At 36.8% G+C, this 24,944-nt stretch overlaps 1 protein-coding gene across 1 annotated transcript in view; it reads left to right on the top strand.

Moving 5' to 3' along the window:
• LOC122806146 overlaps nucleotides 1-24,944 on the top strand; it is a 256,706-nt gene that overhangs the window by 24,781 nt on the left and 206,981 nt on the right. The window contains exons 2-3 of the mRNA XM_044076383.1: nucleotides 4,645-4,704; nucleotides 13,288-13,407. Coding sequence (XP_043932318.1) covers nucleotides 4,645-4,704; nucleotides 13,288-13,407 — 180 coding nt within the window. The remainder of the gene's footprint in view (nucleotides 1-4,644; nucleotides 4,705-13,287; nucleotides 13,408-24,944) is intronic.

Below are 24,944 nucleotides of genomic sequence, written 5' to 3' on the forward strand. Positions count from 1 at the left end.
GATTACCAATGTCATTGTTTATAAGTTCCATGATGATACACTCCATAGCCTCGCAGACCAGGCTCGTTAGGCTAATGGGGCGGTAGTTTCTGGGGTCTGTGGTGGCTCCTCCTTTGTGGAGTGGGATAACTGTCGCTGTGAGCCATTCAGTGGGCACATAGCCTGAGGTGAGGCTATGATTGAACATGGTACTTAGGTGGTGTGCCAGTTCGTTCTGTAGTTCATGTAGAACACAGCCTGGGATGTCGTCACGTCCCATGGATGCTGTGTTCTTGGCTTTGGATAGTGTGTTTTTTACCTGTGCAGCCGTGACTGCAGGAACTTTGCATTCTTCTGGTATAGAGATGGGCCCTTTAGGGGATGACAGAGGGGTAAAGTTAGCACTGAACCTATCTGCCAGGATGTTGGCAATATCCGTTGGTTCTGTATATTTAGTGCCATTGTGCTGTAACTCAGAGCAGATCTGAGTGTTGCCATTGAGATTCTTGACATAGCTATAGAATGCTTTGAGGTTGTCTTCAGAGTCAGTGGCGATTTTGTTTTCATAACAAGCTTTGGAGGATTTTATGATGGATCTCAGCTTCTTACTGAAGCTGACCAGGGAGTTTCTCCAATCATGGGATTCTACTCTTTTTTGCAACAGTTTCTTTCTTCTGTTGTAGAGTTTGTTTATGGTAGGGGACCACCAGATTGGCTTCCTTTTTTGGAGGATAGCATCTTGGTTCTGTTAGGGATTGCACGATCCATGCAATAACTATTATATTTCAATGTAAAAGAAATAAAAGGAAAATAATGTGAGCAAATGCATTCTTAGCCACTAACTTGACTTTCTACGCATTATTCATTTAGTCTTTATGCTAAGTAAACTTAATATTCAGATGTATAGAATTGTATAAATGGAATGAAACAAATGAACTAAATTAGTTCCAAAAAGTTCCTAAATTAATTTAACATACTTAACAAATTTGTACAGTGTTGTTGCTTCTGTTTCTTTTATATATTAATTATATTCACATCTAGTTCACCAGAACAAAAGTAAAGTATCTAATAGGGATTCATAAGATATCTAAACACTAGCTAGATTATTATCTATGTAATTTATAATAGGCTACAGTCTCCCAGATTATCTCTAATTTTAGACCTATTGCTTTACTTTCCCCACTGGCGAAAATAATGGAAAAATGTATACTTAACAGTATTTAACAAATTTGAAAACCTTTTTGCCCCTACCCAAAACCAAAAAAAAAACACTACCCTAAAGTCACTGCTCCTAATACTACTAATTCAATTTCATATTTACTACTAATAACTACTTTACTTCTTACTATGATACTACTAACAACACACCAATGGCACAACTAACAATACCATATCAAACTCACTATCAATACTATTCAATCTTATAATAAAAAATTAAAAAAAACCTTCCCCACCCCGTCAAACCCACCTCCCAGAACCTCCCATTGCACTCCCACCCTATTTTATGCATTCTTCTACTACTATATGCTAATCTTATATACACAAATCTATGAAAGCAAGGCATACACAGTAAAAACATGCACACCCATAACACACTAGAGCAGCCTTTCAGAATTCTTCCAGACCCATCACTGTCTTAATCTCAAAAAACTGGTCCTTAATTCAACAACAAAAATGTATGTATAACTAGTGATCCCACCAAAAAAATACAAAAACCCCCCACAACCCCCCTCCCCCCTAATCCCCTCTCCCCCTATAAAAAAAAAAAAAAAAACTTACACAAGCACTCAAAGTTACTCTCATTATGTCCAATGTTAAAACTAACAAAGCCTACTTTACTTTTTTACTAATGTGGTGGGCCAAACATGGACACAAATCTCTCTCTCACATCTCTCTCTCAAAAAAAAAAAAAAAAAAAAAAGAAATCTGAAAAATTCCTCTCTCTGGCTTCTTCTCTAAACCAGACTTTATCCTACTTCCTCTCCTCTCCTCTCATCTTTTCTTCAACCCTTATTCCTGTTCTATGTGCCATCCTCCCACATTTTTTTTTCTATGCTAACATAACATATATACTAGTTATTATTTTATTTTTTTTTTTTTTTCCATTCTCTCTTCTCCATCTCTCTTTCTCTCTCTCTTAAATATATATTATTATCTTCCTCTGTGTGTGTATCTAAAACTGCTTTTTTAAACTATTTTTGAGTTGAGTCTATACCTATAGAAATTTTTATTTAAAAAAACAAAAAAAAACATTGTATATATAGTAGTAAGTAAGTGTATTTTTTTTTTCTTTTTTTTTTTTTGCTTATCTCTCCCTCCCACATTGAAAAATGGACATGTATCCAGCTAAGCTAGCCCAGTCAATAAATGTTAAATAAATAAATAAATAAATTATGCATATGCCAAACCATATTTTATGTAATGTGAACAAAAAAAACTAATATAAAAATAAATAAGACTCTATAACTTCAAATCTCATATTAATACCTCGGACTGAATTAATTCTATGCTATCAGAATGCTGACCAGTTTAATAGTCTTTCAACATACATGTATAAACATTCAGCATTTTTTTTGTTTGTTTTTTGTTTTTTCATTACCACTAAAACCATGAATTATGTGTACTACCTCCCCCATCCAGATTAATTTAGTAATTATGCACTGGTAATGTTAACAGTGTCCACATTAGATATTTTCATTGTGATAATACTAGATAACTAGTTCAAGAGTACAGAAAACTGGACAGCCATTAATAATGGACCCAGAAGTAAATACATACTTTCTGCTAATATTAAAATATGTCTAGAATGAGAACAAAATCAAATAACCAGCACGTTGAGAATCTCAGATGATTTTTGCTGCTGTATGTGCACTACACAATTGTTAAATATGCATACTGAGAACATAAAAATCTATAGGAAAGTGTTGCAAATGTCTCTCCCCAAAAGTTGAACTTCACTGTCTGGTGTGACAAAGTAAAAACAAAGACTAACAGAGTCCAGCAGTGAACTGCTAGGGTTCGAACTCTTCAGAAATATAGTCTTTAAAATCTCTAAAACATTAAATGTACTTGTCTGGATCAACCTCATAACAATAATAATGTGTATATTTATGAGAGAAAAGGAATATAGGCAAATGAAACAAGGAGGCAGTACTTTATAATGTGAAAGGTTGGTGGACAACTGAAAAGAGAAGCTGACAAGTATGACTTGGGAAGAAACAATTTGATCATTATCAGTAACTATTATTTCGCTATCTTCCCCTTTCTCAAAGATAAGGCAGCTGATCAGAGAGTTACTTCATAGTGTTCACATTGCACTTGTAATTCAAGCTCTGTGAAACATGAGAGGTTGACAGCCTGTTACGTTTACAACCTCGAGCTCTGTAAAAAGCTTCACCTCCTTAAATAATGAAATATGCTTTCCCACTCAACCAGCGATCCCAGTTTAATTCGCTTTTATCATTACTAGTTGCAACCTCCCTATCAATCAGGCCTCCAAATATCACTCAAATTCAACTCCCCAAATCTGTAACAACTTAATAACACTGGTTTCCCCACGCAAACATAACTCTGTTTCCATCCATCCACACACCCCAAGGCAAAGTGGACTCATCCAAACACTTCAGCAAGGAAATCCACTCATCTGTTTAAGTCCCGTATGAAAGACATTCACCACTTTAACCACCAAGCATCACGGGCAGACTCAGATCAAAAACAGAAACCCCCCAAGCCTAGAAGGTATCTCCATGATAGCCAAAATTCAGATTTTCATGTATGTGACAGGCATTCATAAAACTTTCCCCTTTCCACCAATGCTAGCTATATTTCCTCTCATTTATTCTTATACTAAGTTAATCAGTCATGTAAGACTTACCTCTCAGCTGAACAATCACTAACATTATCCATGAGCAAGTTCTATTATAACATTTCAAAAAAACAGAGAGAGAAACAAAATGGATGAACAGAGATTGTGAAATACATACTAGCCAAACCTTATAGAGTGAAGCTTAGTCCTACCATCTCAGGAGAGAAAATTAACTGCTAGCTAGTTAGACCATGGTATTCTAGGATAGGAAGCTTTCAGAGCATAACTCATTACAAGACATAGTGATTCCAGAGAATGAATAAACCACGCATTAATAATTAATAAGAATGTACTGAACTACTGTGGAACTTTTATTTTCGCACGAGCATATCTTGCGCATTTTAAGTCAGAATATACTATTCATTTCAATAATTCTACAATCTAGAAAGTAAATATTTTAAACTTTAAAAATAACTGCATGAAAAACTATATACTAATGGTCTTCAAAACTATATATATATATATATATATATATATATAAGTTGAAAAAAGCCTAATTAATAAACTTGTTGCCCCCTTTATTTTTTTTTTTTAATCATAATAAACAACTCATTTTACTATTTGACTTTGATATAAAGTAATTTTATTATATTATTATTAATAGTATAAAAACATTCAATTCTTTTTTCTTTAAAAAAAAACTTGCAAATATGTAGTAAAGTACATTTACATAACATACCTTGTTTGAACTATAGTGTAAGCACAATCTGAATGTAATTCAAGCTGCAGTAGAAACTTTGAGAGATTTAGAAGGGACAGCAATTTTTGATTCAGTGTTTTGTTTTTTCTTTTAACATCAGTCCATAAATATTTTGCGGTGACCCATGTCAATAAAGAAGCTATCCAGCCCAGATTTTCAGGTATGGATATAACATTATTGTTTTTAATGAATGCAGTGGCTTCTTCTAATTTGTTGAAAGTCCTCATTTCATTTAGGTGTAAGATTTTAATTTTGGCAGGAAAGGCAAGTTGAGTTTTGATGTTATTTTGCTTTACAAGCTTTATTAGTGGCCAGACTTTTTTTTCTCTGTTCCACGACTCTGACAGAATAGTCATTGTCAAACCTTATTGGGTTTTGATTATATTTTAGAGGGCTCTTTCTCCATGCTATCTTTAGGACCAGTTCTTTGTCTAAATAAGATAAAAACTTTATAACAATTGATCTAGAGGGAGTAGATGATGATGTTGATGCTGGTCTGTGAGTTCTCTTGATGCCAAATGAGAAACCCTCTTTTAAGTCTAAGACTTCTGGAATCCATTTATTTAAGAAAGTGATGATATTGTCTCCTTCAGCTCTCTCAGGGATGACAAATATTCTTATGTTAGATCTCCTCTCCCTGTTTTCAAGGTCATCCACTTTGTTTAGAAGCCAAACATTTTGTTTGATAAGTAACTCCTTCTGTGTTTCCTCTTCTTGAGTCTTCCCTCAAAGTCATTCAGGGTGGTTTCTATGTCTATTTTATTTTAGACTGATGTTGCTGAATGAGTTCCTTAAGTGTATCTGTTTGTTTCTGTCAATTATCCTTGAGATTTTGTAGATTTTCCTTAAAGGCATCCATTTTTAATGACAGTTTTTATATTGCAGTAGCTACCAGTTCCAGTTCTCTTTTTACAGCCAAGTCAGTGTGAGAATTCTTCGAAGTACTCATCTCCACAGTTAAAATATTCTCCTTTGTAGTTGGACAGGAAAAAATTCACCTAAATCTACCAAAGTTTCTAGTTATATAGTTTATACTTTCATCTATGAATTCTAAATATTTTTGTTGAAAAGAAAACTAAATTATTTCCTGTATTTTATATTAGTTTTATGGAGCTCTGAAAATCTGCTGCTTTCAGTTAGCCATTCAGGCTCCGCCCCTACAAAGCCAACTTTTCTTGACTACCATATCAATTGTATCCTTGAATTTCTGATTCCCTTATTTTCTTTACAAATAGTTTTAAATATAATGCAAATAACAGGGAAGGAAGACCTGCCTGTTTCATCTGCTCACCTTCCGCACACTTAAATTTTGACCTCTGGTCCCTCATATAAGGGAATGCAAATGTTTCTATTGCCCAACACATAAAATCCCAGCTTACACTTTTGAATGCTTTCTCTACATCCAGACCCACCAGTAGTGGTATTATCTTACATTCTGCTTCCCTCTGGATCATCATTGTTGTATTAATGTTGCCAGATGTTTGTACAGTGTCCAAAATGTTTGAACAAAGAAGTTGAGAGGTATTATGCTCTGTTTGCTGTAAAATATTAGGCTTTCTGGCAAATTGTTGTTTTCCATTTATTTAATAAACACAGGTGTTTTAGTTTCAGATTTGTATCCATCAAAAAATGCTTGCCAATGCAAAGCTTGTTATTTTAGCAACCTTCTAAGCATATAAGACCAATACTTAAACTCTGTTCTTAATTCTGGCCCTTTGTCTCTGTTTCTTGAGCCAAAAGGTTGTGAAAGCATTGGGGTGCGATAGGTTGCATTGTATGTTTCTCACAACAGTGAGCTGGAACACACTTCAAGGTCATTATTTATGTTTTTATTAATTTGATTTCAAAGAAACATTTCAGGTATATGAAGTCATACAAGAGGCTGTAATTGATGGCAGTGTGTGTGTGTGTGTGTGTGTGTGTGTGTGTGTGTGTGTGTGTGTGTGTGTGTGTGTGTGTGTGTGTGCAAATACTTTTTTTCTGCATCCCAGAGTAGTTATGGTGTAAAGGAAGGAGTTAGTTGTAGTATATTTCAGCATCATCATATGAGCCATATTCTTTGGGTAGAATCCTTGGTTTCCTTGTTTTGTTGACTGTTGAAATTATATTTATTCATTGACTGTGAATAAACTGGACGGGTTGAAGTATATGAGTTTAATGTTAATATTTTGCTTTTGTTTGTACATAGTGTATATAGTTGCATAAATTTAAGGTAAATTTTTGTATTATATTTGATATATATTCTCCTGTGTTTTACTCTTGTTGTTTCAATGTACTAAATGGAAATAAAATTTTGAAAAAAATGTTAATATTTTAACTAGCAATACATGTTTAATGTAGTTTGTTTTTTTGTAGGCACGTTCTGTGAAATGCACTGTGTTGTGCTGTAGCAGGATGTCTGGGACTTAGTTCAGATAAGTAAGGCTTTGAGCTGTTAATAAGCAAGGTTTGAGTCCTTCTGCCTTCATTCGTCTACTGTGTAACTCTAGCCAAGTAATTTCAGCAGACAGCACTGCTGGTGGGCTCCCCCTGAAAAAGGACACTTTGGTCCAGTGGACTGTTCCCAGATTGTTAGTAAATGCATTACTCATTTGTCTTTTGAATTCCTGCACTCTTCATGTAGCCACTAGTTAGTGTTTCACTATATATCTGTAAATCCCAGTATGACTCTTGTGGTTTAATGGGTTGCCAGATGCATTTTCATTAAATGTGAGTTTCAGAGGAAGAGAGTTTTACTGTCTCTCATGCTAAGATTTTTTTCAGTGCAAGAGTGTTTTATTTAGAAAATAGCTGTCAGTGTTTTTGCTGTAAAATATGAAATAAAAGTTTAAAAATGAAATCTAAACCTGTGTATTAATTGTAAAAATAAAGATGGAAGCAGATATGCACTGACTGGTTTGAACAATGTTTTATAGTAATTGGGGAGAGACAGTCAAGTAATACTATACTGGTATGGCTGGCAGAGGCCTTGTTCAGAATGTCGCATTTGACCAGGATCCAACTTTGTTGACTCTAGAAGCATATGCTGCAACAGTATGGCATTATCAGCCATTCAGGTAGGTCAGATCTGTATTGAGTGATATCAGAGGGGATAGCTATTGTTGATGAAAGAGAGAAAATAGGGAAGTCAAACATGGCAGGGCTCCATTCTCATCCCTCATTTAATATATTCACTAACAATTTACATAAATCCACTCAGCAAGCTTCCCTCCTACAATACGCCAATGATTCTACCCTAATATGCCTTTCTGACAACTTGATACATCTTCAGAGGATTATTCAAAAAGTTGGCTACAGGTGTTACACCTGCTACTAAATGTAAAAACCTAATGTCTATTTCTTCCAAAATCCCATTTCCATGAAAAAAAAACAACTTTAAAATTCCTTTCTTAAATACCATGACTGAAGTTACCCCACATATAAAACTATGTGGCATGACAGTCAATGGCAGTCTTAAATTTGATTTACATATCCACAAAAGCATCAAGAAAACCCTTCAAAAATTAGGCACCCTACATAGATTAAAGAAATTTCTTACAGACTCTGCCAAGGAAACTCTAGCTACCACTTACCTCTTACCCTTTCTTCCATATGGAGCATCTATCATAACCAACCTACAAGCCTCACTTAGTTCTAAACTTGAATAGTGCTATAACAAAGTCGTCAGATTCACATGCAGCAAACATTACTGTACCCACTACTGTTTAGCATTAAAAACACTTAACTGGCTCAAGTTTCCTCACCACATATCTTATACTTACCTCACCTTAACCGATAAAATCATCCATACCCCATCTGCCTGCCCAGCAATTGAACCCCTACTCCAGTACTATCTTTCCCAATAGTACCTGTGCCCAACTGGACTTTACCAATAAACAAATAACATAAATAAACATGTAGGTGTCCTGCAAGTATGTACACCCCCCCCAAAAAAAAAATCAATAGAATGTTGTATGCAGTAATACTTCTGTTTTTTGTATGACTTGCAGGATGCTGAACAAAACCTTCTGCAACATCTGTATTGTCTTTGATTGTTTTGCTTTATTCATTACACTAACGAATTAATTCATTCACTAATAGGCATTTATTGTGTAATATAGTCTAAACGTGTATTTCAGTAATATATTTTTAAACAACCTTCTTTATAGCCTTCAGCAACAGTAAAGGGTTTAGCATTTGTCGGGTTAATATAGTCTGCGTTATTTAGAGTGATGATTAGAACCGTCTGTTCTTCAGCATCCATTATGCAATCATTGCTGAATATTACTGTGATACAGTCTTCTATACAAGACTGCAATATAAAGGATTTCTACAGTCTGTCAGCATGGAGGACTAAAGCTCTGACTTGTTAACTCAGTCAAGCCTATAACACCTTTCTGTATACTTCCACTTCACACCTATGCCCCCTTATGGTGTGCAGAACTTTTTTGGGTCTGGCTTCTTTAAATAAGTAACCTACTAGCTAATAATAGACAGTATTAGAAATGGCAAGGAGTTATTAACAAAATGACACCAAGATTGTTTGTCTAAGATGTTCTGCAATTGAGAAATTAATCTTTGGCACTCATGATTCATAATTTCATATTTATGTTCATATGTTCATAACTGAGAGACCTACATGTTGTTGTGATGTATGATGGGAAACACCAATATGGGACACGGGACAATTCACTTAAAATGCTGGCTTATATCACAGTATACTGGAAATGTTGCTAGTTGCTTGTTTGAAATTATGAAAGTAAGCAATACTACCATATGTATTCAATACTCAAAACAAATCAAGTGAATTACAAACTGTTGCATGACATTAGGTGAAGCCTTAGATGTTGAAGAAAACTTTGATATTTGCACTGTAAGTTGCACATCTTGAGAGACATCTAGTATTAATTGAGTTGCTAATTACACAATTAAACACATGTTTTCACATTTCTGTAAATATCTCAGTAAACATGCACTTACAGAGGAATTTTTAGTTGTCATATGAAAGCTTGCCTCTTGTTAATAAAAATGTTCTAACAATATATGTCTGTTGTATAGTTTTCAAGATATGAAAAATTATGAAAGTTTAGAAGAATACAGTGTGGGGTTTGTATGCATTATATATTACAGTATATATGAAGAAGACTGAATGCACTCACTATTGTCCCTATAAAGAATACCATAACATTGCTATTTGTACAGTTGTAATAGCTTTTATTCGCAAAATATTTATATTTGTTTATCTTATGCTTTTTAAGTTTATTTTTCAGAAAATGCTCTGGAATGCAAGATGTATGTAGGTATAGGCTGCTAGAGGTGTGACATTCCACACCACATATGTGTTAGAGTTATTCCTATGCCAGTGGTGCAGGGTTTGAATCTTTTCACCTTCATTTACTGATTGTGTGACCTTGAGCAAGTCAGTTAATCAGGCAGTGCTTTTTGGTATTTGGGAATTTGGGCTAGGCTCCTTAATGGTCTACTGGACTGCATGTCTAGTAACAATGAACCTGTGTTTGGTTTTTTTGACAGCCATTCCCTATTGCGTAGCTGATCTAGTTAAGGAAATGTTATGGCAATATCATCAGTGCACCATTTTTAATGCAGCATAGGCTACTTATCTTTCAAGAGCAGCAGGTATTGCATTTGTAGATAAGGCACTGAAATGCAAAGTTGTTTGTCAACAGCAACGTATGCATTAGTAATAGTTCTCTTTAATGTGGAATTATAGATGGCTTTTACTTACGCATAAATTGTGCATATTGACTTAGCATATTTTATAAGGTGGTTAATATTTCTAATCTTCTTCTGTTTAAACTGTACTACACAGTGGCTGGGTCTTATGGCATGATGCTAGTGATCTTTGTACTACTTCATGGGGTTCATCCAAATCTGCCAATAAAATACGTGCATTTTTTCTTCATAACAGTAAGGGGTGTACACAGTCATCAAAGTGGCTATAACTGCTGGTAGGGGTAGGGGCTATTTACAGATGAAAATATCTTATGCTTGTATCATCTGTTCATTTTGAACAGTCTGGTTTTACAGGACTAATGTGCATGTTTGTGTGAATTTAGGTTGGAATACTTTACTGTGGCTAGTGTGTGTGTGTGTGTGTGTGTGTGTGTGTGTGTGTGTGTGTGTGTGTGTGTGTGTGTGTGCGAGAGGGAAAGAAACAAACTTAAAATATGTTATGCTGGTCATTATTATTGTTATTTATTTATTCTTTGACAGTCATCTGAGAAGTCTGTAGTCTATAATGTAGCTGTAATTGCTAGGTTTGGGGGATATTTGTGGATAAAACTGATTGATCCTGCTAAGATGATAGTTAAACATTCATTTGGATGACTGGTGTGTATATATGTGTAAAACAAATTTAAATAACTGTGGCTATTTTTATCACAATCCGACATATGATATGTACACAGTAAAGTGAGTATAAATGATGAGTGCAGATATTGGTGGATTATAATGACAGTGGTTTGAGTGGCCTTTTTTGGCTGAATGTTCAGAAAGGTTTACTTTTTTCATTATTTGTTAATAAACTGTTTCACTGCTTACTGGAAAAAAAAACAAAAGTACAGTTTTAAAACACATACATGCTGCTTTACAAAAATCAGGAAGGTAAATCCAAAAGAACACCTGCATTTATGCACAATTCTGAGAATGTGTGTGAGGGCCTATGGTTTGAAAACAGCCCAGGGCCCAAGGTATACTTAATCCACCACTGACTGAGGAGTTGCACAACACTACTACATATACTAACTAAAGACACTCTCCATAATGAATATTAGAATTTGTAGTATGTATTACATTTGGTTTGGGGAATGGAGGTTGCTGGAAGGATGGTATCTGATGATCATTTTGCTAGGATAAGGACATTTATTTGAATTATTTTGATTTTTTTAATTGCAAAAGTGGTTTTGAGTTGTGAGTGGTGGAAGGACATGTTGAAGATGTAGCCAGTGTGTTTTCTAGAGTCCTATACAGAGGTGTGTTGAATTAGGTAGATCACAAGGAAATGTTGTGGTTTTGTTGTAGCATCTTTCTAATTAGTATTACCGATTTTTTAGCAAATTTGTTAGGTCAGGAACGCCATAAATGATGATTGAAAGAAAAAGAAATTGTGCTGTCTTCATTTGAGCTTGTGATGTCATATAAGGCTTTGCCTACAGCATGCTAAGTTTTTGATAGGTTTTAGCCATTACTTAGTTGATGTGCCAGAGGACAACAGCAAGCACCCTGGTTTGGGTCACGTGGACTATGATTGCTTTATTTATTGATGTTATTCTGAGTTTTTCTGGGTTTTCATGATGTGTAGATAAAATTAAAATCATAAGTTTATTTTTTATTTTATTTTTTTTTTTACATTAAAAATAAAGTGGGATTCATTTAGACACTGTTCAATTTCTGTGAAAGCTTGCTGCATGTTTAATTGAAGTTGGTCAGAGATATCTGCAAAACAAATGAATGTTTAGTTGTCAGAGTATTCTATAATGGTAAAGTCTATCATTTTAATGTATGTTATTGATAAATATGTTAAATATGTGAGGGTTTAGGAGTGATCATTATGCAATATAAACATGAGTTGGGAAGAAGGACGGGTGAGTGTCATTCTATTTGACAGGTTGTTGATGTGTAAAAGAGGTAGCTAGTGTTTGAAACAGTTTATTTTGGTGCTGCTCATGTCTAGTTTGGCAGGTCCGGTTAGGAGAAGGTTATGACATAGCATGTCTAATGCTTTTGAAGACTTAGGTAGTGAGTTTGTTTATATTTAGAGGGGGATATGTTTGCAAGGAAGAAGGTTAAAAGTGTTGAGTCAGAGCTGTGGCCTGACTAAAAACATGTTAGTGGGTTATTGTTTAACAAATGGAGTAGAATTTATTTATGCATTTTTCTACGACTTTTGAAATAGGTCAGGAATAGCTATAGACCTAAAGTTACTGATAGGGTTTATGTTTGACCATTTTCAAGGTAAGGTATACACAGGCTTGTGACTGCACTGTTAGTTAATATATTTAATGAAAATTATATACTGTCATGGGCTATGCGGAGATATTCTCAGAGCATTGCTATGCCAAACCTAATCATACTAGTGTTTTGTCTAGCAGTCCATGAAATGCTTTAGCAAAAGCACCCCCTACACGCACACACACACACAAACACAGATTCATTCTGCTTCATTTGTACCACTATGGACACACACACACACACACACACACACACACACACACACACACATACACACACACACACACACACACACACACACACACACACACACACACACACACACACACACACACACACACACAAACTGCAACACAAGTACTCCCATATGAGTGAATCTGTGAACACTTGTCTTTTGATGCCATTCAATTTTTCTTTCTTGAGTAAAATTTTACTCAGCTGACCAATGTTTGTGAATCACTCAGCCAAGTAAATTGGGAGCTGTGAATATTTATGGGGGAAAGCACATGGTTAATTGGTATCACCCACTTCCTCAGGCTGCTTTATTAGTATGTGGCTTCTGCAGTGTGACAGCTCTCAACACCACAGTCTCTAAGAAGAGAAGAACGTACCCCATACAGTGGCCTAAAAATCAGAAAGATTTACCTCAATGCAGAAACTATCTTATATTTGCCAACAAATCCTCAAAATGCACAAATTTTTCAGCAATGACATATTTAACAGTGTATTGTGACAGTAAATGAACATTAATATAAACCTGTATAATACAGAATTGTACCTTTTTGTTTAACAGTAAGTGATTATCCACACTTCATCATTCAACTAGAAGGAGGGAGTCATCTCTGTCTGAATATTGGTGGAAGGCCAGGTTTACAGCCACTGTCCGTGCAACTGATAAATGACCCTAAAACAGGTATCATGCATTCTTATGATTTTTGCTGTTGGGGCAAAGGGCTTGTCTGTTTGTAATACTTCATAGATACTGTGATATTGTTTAAAGCAGGCTGTTAGGCTACACAGTCACCATTATGTAAAGTGCCCATTTCTTACATGACTGCCACAGTGCTCATTGCTCATAAAGCATTCTTTGAAGCTTCCCATTATTTAAAAGTATGGACTGCTCATTAGCCAATCACAGATAATTCTCTGCAAATAAGCACTTTAAAACATGTGGACTGCTGTTGTCCTCCATGAAATTTTTTTTGTTCTCTGCAACATGCTTAGTTTTCATTATATTCTAGCCTGATTCCTCCTTACCTACGCATACCTTGCAAGACTTCAGTTACTTTCTAAATTAAAGGTATATTGTCCTTTTTCAAAAGTGAAACATTTCCTTATGCAGATTATTGTGTTTATAAACTGGTTACATATCTTCTATTTTATTTATTTATTTACATTTGTTTACCAGAATAGCCTGACTGGACTAACAGCCCATTTTCAATGGAGGATGAGCTGAAGCATTTGTTCACCCATTCCTCCTACAAATAACTTGAAATAGCCTCTTGAATATATGTACAGACAGTGAATTCCTGTGGTGAATAAGTGTACAAGTGTCTAGGCAACATGAGAATTTGTAATTTTTAGGAGTTAATCCTGAAAATAAGACTAATCTGATGATTTTCTTTAGCCAAAGCCTTTATATTAGGGATTGCCTTACACATAGGCCAGTTGGGTGACTACCTAGGGCACTGTGCTTGGAAGAGTGCTCTTTCCAATTTATTTATTTTTTGAATCAACAAAATAAGTCATTTCTTTGCTCTAAAAAATAAATAAATGAAATGCAGTGCCCTTCTACAAAAAAACACACCTGCCTGCAGAGTGACAGGTGTCCCATTGGGAAGGTACTCCACTTGACTTGACCATTCAAGTCAAGCAGTGTCCCATTAGATGGTAGGTGCAAAGCCATGGTGCTGACAGGAGCGAGGGTTCGCATCTATGGGATGCATTATTTTAATACAAACTATAATTTACTAATGTTTGGCTTTATTGGTTGGCTGACTCTTCAGGGAGACAGGAAAGACATTCTGCTGAATTTTGGACAGTTTGAGAAGAATGGTGTAAGACAGAAGTATTGAGGTAAGTTTTTTTTTCCATGATGATGACAGTGATCAACCAGATATTTCCTGGCAATTTGTATGACTTTTTGATTTATGTGGAACAACTTGAAATACTGTAATGACAGTGCATCTGTGTGGATTGGACTAGCAAAGATGAAACTAAAACATCATTTTTTTCTCCAAACATCTTTATTAAATTTTCACATATATCAAAGGCAATTTTACATTTATATAAATGAAAAACATACAAAAATGATACCACTTTAGTTGCAGACAGTTTACATCACAGACACCATTGAAACAAATGTATTTGCAGACATTATACATCACTTATAAACCATCCATTTTTTGACCATCTTATAAACCATCCATAATTGCTTTTTTGACAGCCCCCTAGAATGACACCAGTGATTAAGCCAATTGTTAAAACTGATCATTTTGTCTTTGTACTGAGGCATCATTCTTGGTGAAGGCAGGATGCTGCTCAGGGTCAGGGTCATACCAGTCTGGGCTACATAATCGGAGAGCTCCTCAATGTCTCTCTTCATGTAGTCCAGGGAGGTACATCTCAGGTCATTCACACCAGCATGGACAATGACTGCATCATACTTGTACTTGCTTTGGAGTGACCTGAGTGCGTGTGTAATGTGGCGGATCCTTGCTCCCGATAGGCAGCTCACCGTTACCCTCTCCTTATTCAGCCTGGTAACGTCGGTGTGTCTGACTATAGAGTCACCTATTACTAATGTCTGTGGCATAGTGTTTTGCCTTAGGGGCTGTGATTGTGTGACACACCTGTTGCTTGAGGTATGTGTTGTAGGTGTTGCGTTTTGTGGGGGTGTATTTCGGGGTGTCCGCTTTGGAGGCCTCTGTTGTTTTGGTAAGTTTTTTATAAGAGCCTCCGAGTATGTCTTTGTGTTCTTATGTGTTTGGTTTGTAGTAGTGGTGGTTTTATGTGTGACCGGTTTTGCTTTGGGTGTGGGTACCTTCTCCTCCTGTCTGGTCTTGCCAGTCCTGAGTTGAGAGAGTTCAGCCTCCAGTCTGGCTATATAGTTGCATCTCTCACAAGTATATGTGTTAGTAGGAAGGAGGAGAGGGTTGTCTGTGTACATGAGACAATTGTAACATTGTCTTAAGATTCCCAGATTAACCAGCTGAACAAGAGAGGATGCTAGTGGTCTACCACTCGACATACTAGAATATTATAAGGAGTGCTGTGCCTTTAAGGGAAGTGGGTATTCACAGGGGGTAGTGGATGCCTGTAGTGCTTACTTTAGGGTAAGAGTGCTTATTTAATTAATCTCTAGAAAAAACTGAAGTTCAGAAGTTAACCAAGGTTTAAATTCTTTGATTTTTGTAATGCATGAAGGAATTATTGAAGTAATGACTAATAATTTAAACTGTGTGTGAATTTTCAATACCAGGGAGTTATGGTCTAAAAATGGACATGGCTATATCGAAGAAATTAAAAAATTTTAGAATATAAATCTTGAAAAGTGACAGGTAATGTTTACTTTTCATCCATCCCCACGGTGAAGCATGGTGGTGGCAGTATCATGCTTTGGGGTTTGCTTTTCTTCAGCTGGAACCGGGGCCTTTAGTCAAAGTGGAGGGAATTATGAACAGTTTCAAATACCAGTCACTTTTGGCCCAAAACCTGCAGGCATCTGCTAGAAAGCTGAAGATAAAGAGGAATTTCACCTTTCAGCATGACAATGACCCCAAGCATACAGCCAAATCAACAAAAGAATGGCTTCACCAGAAGAAAATTAAAGTTTTGGAATGACCCAGCCAGAGCCCAGACCTAAATCCAATAGAAAATATGTGGGGTGACCTGAAGAGGACTGTGCACAACAGAGGCCCTCGCAATCTGACAGATTTGGAGTGCTTTTGCAAGGAAGAGTGGGCAAATATTGCCAAGTCAAGATGTGCCATGCTGATACACTCCTACCCATAAAGACTGAATGCTGTAATTAAATCAAAAGGTGCTTCAACAAAGTATCAGTTTAAGGGTGTGTGCACTTATGCAACCAGCTTATTATATTATTATATGTTTTCTATTTTTTTATATTTTTTCCCCTAACAAATTTATTTTTCAATTAAATTGTACTGTTTATAGGTCACATTAAAGGTGGGAAAAGTTTTGAAATGATTTATTTATTTTGGTCTCATTTTTTTATATCACAAAAACCTGGCATTTTAACAGGGGTATGTAAACTTTTTATATCCACTGTACCTTTCAAATATCCCTGATAGTGACTCAAAATGTTGTTCTGTCTCTCCTAATGTCTAGTAAAACAAGTAATCTTGGGAGAAAATATGCTGACTTACACCAAGTAAATAATGGCAATAACTATAGGTACAGACTTCTTTTGCTTCAGAAAATGCATGTTATTTTACATTTTCTTATACTGTCAACTACTCATCTTAATAGTAATAATATTTTAAAATGTGTTCCTGATTATTTTTGGATTAGTCCCTGATTCCGGAGGTAAGAGCTTGAGATCCATAGGGTTGGAGGTGGCTGGATGAAAGTAACTTGATGTTCTTGTAATTTGCTCAGTGTTAAGCAGTCACGACTGTCTGTCTTTGCAGGACTAGTGTGCACTTGTAAGAAGTAAGCTGGAGTATTTAACTTGACACTTGATGTGCACAATCAGAGGAGGCATAATTGTCCATGGAGGAAAATGACTAGTTGCCTGCTGTTTTTGCTTATTAGTCTGGCTTTGCAAAACTAGCGTGATTTTTGTGAAGCAACTTGGGATATTTTAATGTGTGACAAATGTCTGAAAAAAAATTGAAATACATGGTCATCATCTTTTATCACAATCTGGTATATGAATTGTACATTGGCTTGGCTGTAACTGCTTGGTGTGAGTTGCCTGGATGACAGTAACTGATCTATTTGTCACTTGCTCAGTTTACACTCATTTTTTTCCAAAGATGAAATGCATCATAGAATATCCCTTCAGAGCTTCTGGGCGGCTGGTGACCCCCACAGACCAAGGCTGTATAAATGGATTTTGACATGGTTTTACTAGTGGCCTCTTCCCTGACCCCCACCTTGTCTAAAAACAGCCCTGCTCAAAGATGTACACAGTAGGTTACTGTAGCTTATGAGGGGAGCTGGGAACAATTTCATTATTTCTTCAACTATACCCAGAAACCTCTGAAGTCACTATGTTGTTTTCAGCTGGGAACAATGTAGTCATTATTTCTTTAACTTTCCTCACAAACTTCAGAAGGGTACCTAGACAGTCACTGAGCTTATGCAGGAGCAGTGTGCAATCTAGAAATAAATTGGAAATATAAATTATATTATTTTTTTTTATTTTTCTCCAATCAAACAGCTGCATATACAAGTGGCTGTCATTTGAAGGAGGGTAAGGAAGCATTCTTTTTATGTATGTCTAACAGTAAGCAGGTTCATTTTGCTTTTTCACTTTTGTCCAAGTGTGACATCAAAGGGGCACACATAAGCATATTTTGGATAGGGGTGAGGAGGCTTGGTGTAAATACTTATGACAGCAGTAGATTGAAATAAATGATTGTGGCCATTTGTCCCTTAATTTTAATTCCAGTTTAACACTAGACATGGATACATAGAAAGTGACTACCTTTTTAAGGTGGCAGAGGGTGACAGGTACTATTTCCAGATAATCATTTGTCTTCTGTTTATTATGCACTGGTGTTTGTTTAAATTTGAGCATCAAGCCTTGGATACAACTCATTTTTTTCTGGAAATAAAAAAGCATACTTGTATTTTTTCATTTGTGTGTGGGGGGATCTTCACTGAATCAAAAGGTTTGAAAAAAGCTTTAAAATGAACCTCAAAGCATTTATTACCACATGACTCTCGGTGCCTAGCAGAAAATAGACCCAAGCTTAATTTAGATCGTGGTCATTTCAGGTGTGTTGAAAGGATTCAGGGTTATTACAGTGTAGTCTTGGTCACTTAGGGTGTGTTCAAACGATTCAGAGAAAACCAAAGTTGAAGAGCAAGACTGAATTTCTCCTGTTATTCACGGTTTTCATTCAGGTCGATTAACAAAAACTAAAATGCACTGCAGAGCATCTAGAACCCACATGCCTTCTGGGAGGGCCTTTCACCCCCCCCCCCCCAGACCCATGGATGAATGCAGTTGTTTCCACTCAGATTATTACAGTGTAGTTTCAGTCAGTTAGGGTAGTTTACAAGACTTTAGAGGAAAAACAAAGTAGAAAAGCAAGACTAAAATGTTTCCCTTAATCATGGGCTGTGTTCAGGCCATCACTGGATGTGAAATATCTAGAAATCCGTATGGTTTCCTGCATTGCTCAGAACTCAGCTTAACGCGGTTGTTTCCTATATAGTTATCAGAGAGTAGTCTTGCCTACTTAAAATGTGTTGAATGAATGAATGAATCAAAAAGTACAGTAAAAAAGTGAAGACTTGGGCAAACTGTGAGAAAAAGGAAGATGAAAGTATTCTGGATGGTGTAGGTAAAATGGGGAAGCACCAGTGGTGAGTGTGTGTATGTGTGTGTGTAAGACATTGGGCAGTAGGGGGACGCCATGGTGCTCTTTCTCCTAGGAAGCCATTTGACCTAAGGTCGACCCTGCTCTATATAATAGCTTCTTCAGTAATAAGTGAATATAAGCCACACCAATGGAGACTGCCATCAAACTACAGATTATGTACCTTCCTTGCGTGGGATGCAGTTGCTTTGATGTTACTGATTTTACTACTTGCTAAAGATATATTTTATTTTTTTTATTTAAATAAGATACATCTTTATTAAATTATCACATATGTAGTAGGCAATTATACATTTATAAAAATGAAAACAAACCATATTGACATCATTTTAGTTGCAAATATTATACATCATTCATAATCCGTCTAGTCATTGTCAGTCAAACATTACATAGCTCATTCAAATCCTGACTTCTTTTAAACCATGTTCCTCCTCTCCATGTATTGTTCCCACAATTCCCATTTTTTCCTATGTAATTTGCTCCTACCCTTTTCTAAAGATTCCAATTCCAGTTGTTTTATCTCTGTTACTGTAGTCACTACTTGTAGTAAAGATGGTTTAGACTTTGATTTCCATTTTCTAGAAATTGCTTTTTTGGCAGCCACCATAATTAAACTCAACAAGACCTTACTATGTCTAGGCAATTCCAATTCTGTATCATAGCTCAAAAAAATAAATCTGATATTGTCCACTTCATTCCATTAACCTGTGGGAATACGGTTCTGAGGCTAGAAACCAACTGGCTGCCTTCTACCAGCTCGAGACTCGTGACTTCAGCTCCTCCTCCCTACACATAATGCCCTGCTTCTCCACAGTACCTCAGATCTCGTTTGCTGTGCTTCATGTTCACATTGAGTTTTTCGTCTTAAGCTTCTCCAAGTGTTGTAAGTGTTTCTTTGTTAGTTGTTTATTTCCCTAACTGTTGCTGTTCTATTTCTTCCTTAGTTTCTATCTAGTTTTTCAGGTTTCTGTCCATCAGGTCTTTAAAAAAAAAGTTTTTCTGTCTCTTCTCTCTCTGCCCTTTTCTTTCTTCTCTCTTTCTTATGGCTAATCAAAAGCCACTAGAGTTTAAGACGTGCATTTCCTGTGGGCAGAAGATCCCCTTAACCAACACCCATGGCGAGTGTGTGTACTCTTGGAGCCTCAGCATTCGGATACCCCTTGTGATATTTGTAGGGCCTTTCCTCCTTGGGCTGTGGCAGACAGGAGGAGTAAACTAATTTTAAAAGGGTTACTTCCTCCTTCTGCCACATCAGGGATACATTCTACTTCAGGGGCTCAGCCCCCTCCTAAAAAGCCTAGGGAGTCCCGGGAGTCCAGGAGACAGTCTCCCCTGCGATCTTGTTCTTGATAAGGGTCCTTGAGATGGTCCTTGAAAAGTCTGTATTGAGAAATGGGAATTGTGGTGGCAAATCTTTTTGAATTCCACTGTTCTTCCAAGCCTCAACGATATAGTTTCCATTCAGTGTTTGCGTAAAAGGAAGGCATATGAAAAATGTAATAATATTTAGTCGCATTGTTTCACTGTAAAGATTTTATTATGATTCATTATAAATTATTGTTTTATATACTTTGCTTTAAATTGGTTGACACATATAGAGGTGTATCAATCATGTGATATACTTAGTATTTAACAGCAGGTTGAAGTCCAACTAAAAGCGGACGAAAGCGCTTATCTATTGTATTCCTGGTTTTAACTGATATTAAACATCTTGGAACGTTTACTTGTGTTATGCTTACTGCATCTTGGATCCATTTATTTTGGCATTTTGGAGTAGTTTATAGTGTTTGTTTTATCTTGCAGTAATACACAGTCTTCACACAACTACAGATGAAGCTACAAGTCTAAGGTCCCAGAACAAACTAAAAAAAATGCAAACAGATAAAATGGACAAAAAGCAGAGAAGTACAAAAAAGTACTACGTGGGTGCAACTGAAAATATTTAAGTAGAATGTAAATAAAAGTCTATTTTCTTCCCTTTTGATGAAAAGCTTGTATTGCACAATGCTGAGTCAGTGTATGAATATTTTTTTCTGTATGTTGGTTTTTGGTTAGCATTGTTGACATGAGACTTAGAAGTAGAATTGTTTTGCCTGTTAATAGCATTGCTTGTTCTGTTAAGTATTTAGATTTGTATAACAATCTGAGGTTTTATTTGTTTAGGATATGATATAATCAGTATGATGGTCAAACATAGGAGTAAAGGAGCAATATTTGGCAAGGGATCACATAGACCATAGGATGCCTAGCTATATACACCTTTAAGCAGACACACTTAAAAACTCTTCCCATCATTTACAAGTACTTAATAGTGCCCACCTCCCAAATCAAGCAGAGCCATGCATGATAACTCTGGTATAAAATTGTCTACCCATTCAGCCATCAAGACTAACCTTAAAGGAAGACAAAATAGTACTTTGCTTGACCTATAGTGGTAACTTATTACATAGGCTGGGGATATAATGGGTTAGAAACCATTCTCTCTCCAGTGAGTCTTATTTATTCGTTAATGTAAATTTTGGTCCCTGATCAGCAGTATGGTTTCATGACAGGAAAGAGCACTACAGATGCGATGTTTGCTCTGAGAGTGTTGATGGAGAAGTACAGAGAAGGTCAGAAGGAGTTGCATTGTATCTTTGTGGACTTAGAGAAAGCATATGACAGGGTGCCTAGAGAGGAGTTGTGGTATTGTATGAGGAAGTCGGGAGTGTCAGAGAAGTATGTAAGAGTGGTACAGGATATGTACAAAGGTAGTGTGACAGCGGTGAGGTCTGCAGTGGGAGTGATGGATGCGTTTAAGGTGGAGGTGGGATTACATCAAGGATCAGCTCTGAGCCCTTTCTTATTTGCAATGCTGATGGACAGGTTGACAGACGAGATCAGACAGGAGTCCCCGCGGACTATGATGTTTGCAGATGACATTGTGATCTGTAGTGCGAGTAGAGAACAGGTGGAGGAGACCCTGGAGAGGTGGAGATATGCTCTAGAGAGAAGAGGAATGAAGGTCAGCAGGACTAAGACAGAATATATGTGTGTGATGAGAGGGAGGATAGAGGAATGGTGAGGATGCAGGGAGTAGAGGTGGTGAAGGAGGATGAGTTTAAATACTTGGGATCAACAGTTCAGAGTAATGGTGAGTGTGGAGGAGAGGTGAAGAGAGTACAGGCAGGATGGAGTGGGTGGAGAAGAGTGTTGAGTGATTTGTGACAGACGAGTACCAATAAGAGTGAAAGGGAAGGTCTACAAGAGGGTAGTGAGACCAGCTATGTTATATGGGTTGGAGACAGTGGCACTGACAAAAAGGCAGGAGTCAGAGCTTGACGTGGCAGAGATGAAGATGTTAAGATTTGCAGTGGGTGTGACGAGGATGGACAGGATTAAGAATAAGTATATTAGAGTGTCAGCCCAGGATGGAAGTTTTAGAGACAAAGCCAGAGAGGCAAGATTAAGTTGGTTTGGACATGTGCTGAGGAGGGATGCAGAGTATATTGGGAGAAAGATGCTAAGGTTGAAGCTGCCAGGTAACAGGAAAAGAGGGAGGCCTAAGATAAGGTTCATGGATGTGGTGAGAGGGGACATGCAGGTGGTTGGTGTGACAGAGCAAGATGCAGAGGACAGGAAGAAATGGAAACAGATGATTCGCTGTGGTGACCCCTAATGAGAGCAGCCAAAAGAAGAAGAAGTAAAAGTGTTTCTAGAGAAACAGAAGGTCAAATAGGACTGGGTCTTTCATAGCTTGAAAAGCGAAGAGATGGCACATTGTAGCAGCCGATAGGCTACTGTGTCTGGAAAATCAAAGCATTTAATGTATTTCATTTTTTAGTTAAAAATCATTGAGGTCTTTACAACTGAGCAATACACTTTGATACATATGTACTAAAGGGAGCATTGTGTTTAATAATGAGTCTGATAAGAGAAGAGTACAGTGGTAAGGTATTCCATTGGATATGAACTGGACCAGACAGAAGGAATTCCTGACTATTTTGGAAACATGATCAAACTAAAAGATAGTTGTTCACATAAGTCCCCAGATCTCTTATAGCCATATCAGTTTAAAGAGGAGTATTGTTTATCACATGAGTGGGAACAGCATTTTTGCCAAACCCAATTAAGCTATACTTTTTTGCATTTAGTATGAATATTTTTTTATTACCCAAGATTTGTGCATATTCCGGTACTTTTTGATCAGTTTATTATTAATGTATGAGTGAATAGCAGTGACCAGCTTACAGTTGTCAGCAAACACCACTCTTCACTCATATTGGCTTGGATGACTACAAAATAAATGCCAAACAGGAGGGGGCCTAGCATTGATCCCTATGATATGCCCAGTAATTAGTTTTACATTTAGAGAGAGTAACAACTGTATCTACTTGAGATCTTTTGGATAGCCAGTTTGCAATCTAGGAGACAGCATAGGGGTTTACATTACCTGTCTAAGTTTCAAAGAAGCTTTGACAAGGTCAAGACAAGCAGTATGCAACAAAAGAAAACTGAAAAAAAAAAGAAAGATAAGCAGCTTGCTCTGAGTGCTCACTGATCACAGCCTCTGTAACCTTTTCAAAGAAGTTTACTAGAGTCAGGAGACGGGACCTGCCCTTCAAAAAAACTAACTGAGAGGGGGTCTAAATGAGCTAAGTTGCTTATATCTGCATATATAAGTTCTACTAGGATGCATTCTGTCACTTTGCATATAAGACTAGAGAGGCTGATGGGTTTATAGAGGGGCCACCATTGTTTAAAGGAGTCAAGGCATTACAGAAGTTCTGTGGATATGCTGAGGCTGAACAATTTAAGTAGTGACCCAGAAAGTGCATACTTGTCACTGATGAGAATGCACCCTGGTATGTTATGTGATTATGTAGAAACATTTTTAGGCTTTGACAGGGATATTAAGACTTTTTCTAAGGTTATTACAGAGGAAACTAAATGTTCAGGGATGGTGGACGCAACAGTTTGGACAAGTGGCGTAAAGTCATCATTAAATGTGTCTGCAAATATATTGGCTATACATTCATCATATTGATGACTGCTGCACTAGCCTTAGCTATATGGATTATATCCTGCCAAGGATATGACAGCCAGCCTGCTTCCAAAGCTTCAGGGCTCCTTCCATGCACCCAAACTGTCAGGCAGCTTAAGCTGAGCTGACAAAAAGACAAGTTTGGCCATGAAGCCCGTCAGAGCTTTACTGACTCCGAAGAGTACGCTTCTCTGAGGCTTTTGAGGGTTGTAAGTCAGCTTGTGATTTCCTTTGCTGGGGAGATGTTCTCTTTGGGGAAAAAAATTCTATTTTCTTAATTTTGTTGATGTCTTATTAATTTTTCTTCAATTAAATAATGTTAAAGATAGGCGTGTTGTGTTTTAAAGGACTGTCGTCAGTCTGCAATGTACTTTTAAGTGGAGCCTACGGGGTTTTTTTTCTGTCAGTTTAGAAGTGGTGTAAAGAAACTGAAAACAATTTTTCTGTCAAGAAGTAGTGTTAATTTTATTTTTGTGGGGCTCGTGTAGTGTTTAAAGTGCTTTTTACTGTGTTTTTTCTGTCAACAAAAGTAACTTTTGTGGACTGGTAGTACTTGCTGGCAGTTGCTGCTTGTATTCCTTGGAAGGAGGCATCATTTTCAGCATGACAATAAAGCATACCTTCAAGTCCTATGGTTGGTCCTTCTTCCAGCCACAGAAAAAACATTAAGCAAACATCCTTTGCCACCATAGCAGGCTAAGAGTTTGTCTCAGCCGCAGGTGGGTGACTCTGTTGTGGTCATTTGTTGTACTTCAGACCACTCATGTTTTACCCCAGATCCCTCTGGTGCAGCATATGCAGCCATTATGAACTGGGGGGTTAGCCTTGTCCTCTGTGGCTGTTTGAATCCCC

Source organism: Protopterus annectens, chromosome 7.part0 (assembly GCF_019279795.1).
Source record: "Protopterus annectens isolate FY-2018-M chromosome 7.part0, PAN1.0, whole genome shotgun sequence".
In the NCBI taxonomy this organism is placed as follows: Eukaryota; Metazoa; Chordata; order Ceratodontiformes; family Protopteridae; genus Protopterus; species Protopterus annectens.